General features: G+C 35.8%; 1 protein-coding gene across 1 annotated transcript; it reads right to left on the minus strand.

Annotated features, from left to right (window-relative positions):
* Positions 1–991: 991 nt before the first annotated feature.
* Positions 992–5,918, minus strand: LOC110915152 (CTL-like protein DDB_G0274487). Its single transcript, XM_022159803.2, has 7 exons — positions 5,670–5,918; positions 4,240–4,691; positions 3,558–3,741; positions 3,215–3,439; positions 3,025–3,141; positions 2,325–2,558; positions 992–1,373 (listed from the first exon to the last, which is right to left on the minus strand). The coding sequence occupies exons 1-7, from the start codon at positions 5,736–5,738 to the stop codon at positions 1,158–1,160; spliced, it is 1,497 nt and encodes a 498-aa protein (XP_022015495.1). The 5' UTR covers positions 5,739–5,918; the 3' UTR covers positions 992–1,157.

The following is a 5,918-nucleotide window of genomic DNA, read 5'->3' on the forward strand; positions in this document are numbered from 1 at the left end:
TAATTAAAAAAAACCTTTAAACAAGTGATGACCATTTCCACTAAAAAAGGTTGTGAGTGATGGAATAATGGTTGATGACATGACGGAACTTGATTGGATGTTGTGAGTGATGAGTGATGACCACCCCGACCCCCCTTATAAAATAAGTAAAACCCATGAGGTAAATGATTGAAAGCACATCTTGGATCCATTGTCGATTGAACAAGCCAGATGTTACTTTCTTCCCAAAATTAAACTCCTTTTTTTAGTAATAATATTTTTATCAATTTGCAGGCCGCAATCCACCATTTGTCAAGTAGGCCAGTTGACACTCTTGACTAAATTCAGATAATAAATACATCCAACAAATTGACCTCGTTGTTATCTCAATTATTAATACCAGTTGGCTCCTTCATGGTCCCATCTAGAAGCTTAGCATGATCCAGTTCACCTACATTCATTCACTTCCACCCTCCATTCTTCATCCTATAAATACTCTATTTAAACACAGCCAACATCTATGAACTAAATTCATATAACATCACCAACATGAATATAGACACACAAGATGCCGAAGACACCGCTTTTTACGCACAACTTACAAGCCAGATATTGCTTCTCATGGACGATGACGATGTAACACACACAAGGACCAGAAAGGGTGCACCGGAGCTTGGACGGAGACCGGTTAGTGGCGGTTCTGCATCGATTTCCGGGTGGTTGGAGGGTGGAAGAAGCTTGGTGGTCCCTGGTTGGATGGAGAGCTTGTGGGCGAATAATAATGGAGCCGGAACCGGTGTGTTCATACCCCGAGTGGCAGCCGCAAGCAAACCGAGGAGAAAAAGACATCATAGATCAAGAAAGAATAAAAACAGAGACAGCATAGATTCATCAGCAGAACAAAAGGTTCATGGGTGAATAATGAATGGTATATACTAGGAATATTAAATTTGTCAACAGGTCAAAATGTCAAATCTTGATCTGGATATGATTTAGTAGCAGATTTTTTCAATGGTTACCATGAAAACTTGATGCATATGATTGATGAATGGATAATACTTTAGAAAAGCCGAGTCTTCGGGTCCCATCTTGGATAGTCCCCGATAAACAAAACGAGCTAAACCATGTCGTGAACTTATACAAGAATTTCATTTGCGGAAAACCGAAAAGAAATATGATTAAACCGTTATTGTTTCTTGTATGTGATCCGGAAGTCGATTTTGACTCAACCCTTCCCTTACTCTCGAGCTTCTATGTTGTAGCCGTTGGTGTAACGTCTCCGACATCTGATTAAAAAATTCTGGGTCCCACCTGTGTATTAACAATGGATCTTCGGCATAACATATGTATATTGACGTAACTGCACTTTCCACCACCACCATCGCCAATCCAACCTAAAATCACCATCATTTTTCAATACATAACTACAGTAAGCACATGGAGAAAATCATCACTTACAAAATAATGAAATATACAGGGAATAGGGATAATATAAAAACCAACATAATTTCTTATTTTTCTTGAAAAAGCTCCTTAATCTAACTTTCGAATATTAAAGTGCATAAACATGTCAAAGTACACGACCCATTTTTGGTATAGTTACGCCACTTGTCTGGAATGCCTATTTGCGGAATTAAAAGAGATTAAAATTAGGCCTGTAAACGAACCAAACGTTCATAAACTGTTCGTGAACTTGTTCGGCCGGAAGTTCGTTTATTAAAACATGAACAATAAGTTTTGTTCATTTAATTAAACGAATGAACATGAACACTCGTGTTGTGCGTTCATTTATGTTCGTTTACGTTCGTTCATTAATCTTCATTTATGTTCATTTATATTTTAATAAATACATCGGGTTATGTAAATATAAACATAAACATAAAAGGGGCTTTCTACCTACTTACATATTTAGAAATAATTGATAATTGGACTTTTTAGTAATAAAAATGGGCTTTCCAATAGAATTTATCGTAATTAATCAATAATTTATACAACAAAGCTACTTTATTTATGTTTGGTCATTTATGTCCGTACAATTAGTTCATTTAGGTTTTAACGAACGAACATAAACACACACGAACATTCCCAATTTCTTACTGAACAAAAAAAACTTGTTCAATTATATGTTCATGTTCGGTTAAACTTAAATGAACGAGCACGAACATGCCTTTGTTCGTGTTCGTTTACAGGCCTAGTTAAAAATAATGACTTGTGCATTCTAGACAACTTAAGTCACTTTAATATGCAAAAATTAGGTTAGGATACTTTTTCAAGAAAAATAAGAAATGATTTTTATATGGTATTTACCCAAATATACAAAAAAAAGGCATATGATCAATAATTACCAAGACCATGCCCATTAAGATGGCTGTCGACCCCATCATCATTTCTCTGTCTGGATGTTTGATTCTAGTAAAAATTACAGCACATGTTCCGGTAATAAGCCCACCCAAAAGGGTACCCATGAGTAAAACAGCACCCGAACAATCATAACCAATGAGTGCTTCCACCCCAGTCGATTGAAACAACTCCCAAGCATCTCTTGCTGAGTGATTGAAGCTTTTCCCATAAACTGCAATCTATATATAATAAACAAAGAGTTAATTACCTTTTTCGTCCCTGTGGTTTGTTGAAAATAATCATTATAGTCCATTAGTTTAAAAATTGCCAAAACGGTACCCCCAGTACTTTCACTTTGTAACAATCGTTAACCCCATCCAATTTACCGTAAGTTTTGGGTGAAAAGACTAAAATACCCCTCATTTAAAAATCAATATATAAACAAATGAGTTTTTTAAATGAGTGGTATTTTCGTCTTTTGACCAAAAACTGGACGGTAAATTGGATGGAGTTAACGAAGGTGGACTGTAATTGTTACAAAAGTGAAAGTACTGGTACTGTTTTGGCAGTTTTTAAACTAATGGACTGTAATGGTTATTTTCAACAAACCACGGGGACAAAAAACGTAATTAACTCATTAACAAAATACAAAGTTTAGTTACTTATAAAAATAGTACAATTATAATGTTTAAAAAATTTAAGCACCTGCACATATGCATATTTGTTAAAAAAACGAACAAGGGTCTCCACTAGATGAAAAAGGAAATCTACACAGCAAAGCAGGCATTCATTGTTGCCGATTTTAGATCGGAATCCCCTGATCTGAAATAAAAATTAAGTTTTACTCGCGACATACGAGTTATTTGTTAAAAAAAAGTTAAATTTAGTTAATTACCTCCCACCGTAGTGTTCGAATAGCAGCTGTAAAAAGAGAACCATAACAAATGCTTCCAAAAGAAGTTGTTATAGCATACCGTAAAGATTGAAGCAGTGGGTTCCGTGGCATTGTTGCAGCCTCACGACCACCGTGAATAAGCACAAGAAACACCATACCGGAAACTATAACGTGAACGGTGTTACAAAGAACCGCCCCTGTCCAAAATAAACTCACCGAGAACACCTGCATTGTAAATTTACAGTATTTCTTTAAAAAAAAAAAAGAACATTACATATAAGTAGTACATTTTATAACTGTTACCAAATGAATATAGAATCATAAGCAAAACTCGCCACCTCACCACAAGTAGCCACCATCTTCCGCTATCACCCATGCTTGAAGCCACAACACCGGCTGCACCAAACGACCATAATGCTAGCCAAATAAGCATGACTAACATAAACGCACACGCTACTCTCATCACTTCCGGAAGCTTCCACACCAACTTCACAGATCTTTGCAGCACCAACATTGTAAATGGGAGCCTAGATAAAAAATGCAAGTAAATGATCAACATTTTATAAAGAGTGAAATGCCATTTTCGTCCGGCGTCCCTATGGTTTGGCCAGTTTTGCGACTTTTGTCCAAAGGTTTGTTTTTCCACACCTGGATCCAAAAGGTCTGAAATCTTGCCATTTTCATCCGGCTCGTTAACTCGGTCTATTTTTCTCCGTTAAGTCAGAGGTATTTCCGTCTTTTTTGCTAACTTAAAGGGCAATTCGGTCTTTTTCACTTTATGTAGAAAGATCGAATGCCTCTGAAAAAGACCGAATTGCCCTTTAAGTTAACAAAAAAAGAAAAAAGACGGATATACCCTGACTTAACGGAGAAGATGGATGGAGTTAACAAGCCGGATGAAAATGGAAAGATATTAAACCTTTTGGATCCAGATGTGGAAAAACAAACCTTTGGACGAAAGTCGCAAAACTGGCCAAACCTCAGGAACACGAAAATGGCAAAAATCAAATTTATGAGGTATTTACCTGTCTATGACTGATATAATATACAAGAACTGCAACCCAGAGCCAATAGCAAAAGCAACACCCCAGAAAAAAAATTTGCCCCAAAAACACAAAACGCTAAGAACCGCAAGGTAAGTGGTTAACAAATGAACCGATACTTTCATCATCTGATTTGAATGGGAACCAAGTAGTAATAACCAAATCCAACCAATAACTGTACTAATGGCACCAGCAATTGCGTATAATGGCCAGTAGTCCTCGGTTAAACCCGCTTGATTCTCGAGAAACCTTTCGGTGTATTGATCTATGTTAAGCCTGTCTTTCTTCCTAAACCTATTTAGTCCGAGTACACCAAGAGCAAGACCTACCACGACCAAATGCAAAAGAAATATTCCGAGCCAGAAAACATCGCGCCAATGGCGTGAACCATCAACAGTTGGCCCTAGTGATGTCGAGTTACCACTTCCTGCACTCTAGAATTCAGTTTCATACGACAATCAGATCAAATATAATGCGTGAAAATTTCATAATAGAAGTATAGAACACATATGATCTTCATATGCAGTAGTATTTTCAGATTTCTCAAGCCGTAGATGCTGTCAATTGATAGTGATTATTAGGAGAACAAATTAGTTCATTCACTTAGGTTAAAAAAAATACACAATCACAAATCACCGTCGGATCAAACATTATTATATAAAAAATATCATGTCAAGAAAAGCTTTTAAATCGTGTCAACATCCACAAAATTCCTTTGCTCGAGTCATCGAAATTGCTAGCAATTTTAACCAGAACAACAAAATCAAACGGATCGACATTTTCACTTGGATACTCTTAAAACTGACCGTTTGTATCCGACTAACCAATTAAAGCGAGCGTAAATTACAATCATAACTTCCAAAGCTTGTTACAAAGTACAAACTTACGATGCATACATCCATACATACGTATCTACTAACGCATCAAATCATCAAAATCAAACAGCAACAAAATTGAAGTAGAAAGTTTCATCCGATAATTCAGACCGTCGATGCTATCAATTCAATAATTCATAGTGATATATTATCAGAAATTCAGAACAAATTAGTCCATTCACTTGACAGATTTCAGTTATTCATCCACTCTAGGTTAAAAAAAAAAAAAAAAAAAAAAAAAAAAAAAAAAAAAAAAAAAAAAAAAAAAAAACTATACAATCACAAATCACCATCAGATTGATAAACATAATATATAAACAATCACATCATGTTATACAAAAGCTTTTCAATTAAATTACTAGCAAATTTATTTAACATTTGTAATCGAATACTTTTAAAACTGATCATTTTCATCCGATCACAACATCCAAAACCTTATTACAATGCATAAATCAATACAGATATCTACTAACTCATCAAATTAACAAAATTAACAAAATCAAACAACAAGAAGTTGAAATTGAAAGTATAAGGAACCTGTTGTGCGGTGGTCATGGTACCGGCGTCATCGTCGGAAGAAGAAAAGGGAGTTTGCGTGTGATTCATTGATTATGAAGATGGATCAGAAGCAGAAGTTGTGAGTAAATGAAGTGGAAGTTGAAAATTAGGGTTTGAAAGAGGGGGACATGAATTCAACGGCCGGACATTCAGAACAGTTACATTCAGAAAGAGACAGATGGGTTCTCTTATTCTAAATCCCCGTTGACAGCTTTGACGGTAACAACT

Source organism: Helianthus annuus, chromosome 16 (assembly GCF_002127325.2).
Source record: "Helianthus annuus cultivar XRQ/B chromosome 16, HanXRQr2.0-SUNRISE, whole genome shotgun sequence".
NCBI lineage: Eukaryota > Viridiplantae > Streptophyta > Magnoliopsida > Asterales > Asteraceae > Helianthus > Helianthus annuus.

Coding starts and splice junctions, on each gene's coding strand:
- LOC110915152 (XM_022159803.2), bottom strand. CDS start 5,738: ATGAATCACACGCAAACTCCCTTTTCTTCTTCCGACGATGACGCCGGT. Junction 3,440..3,557: donor GAAGATGGTGGCTACTTGTG/GTGAGGTGGCGA, acceptor TTTACAATGCAG/GTGTTCTCGGTGAGTTTATT. Junction 2,559..3,024: donor ACAAATATGCATATGTGCAG/GTGCTTAAATTT, acceptor TATTATATATAG/ATTGCAGTTTATGGGAAAAG.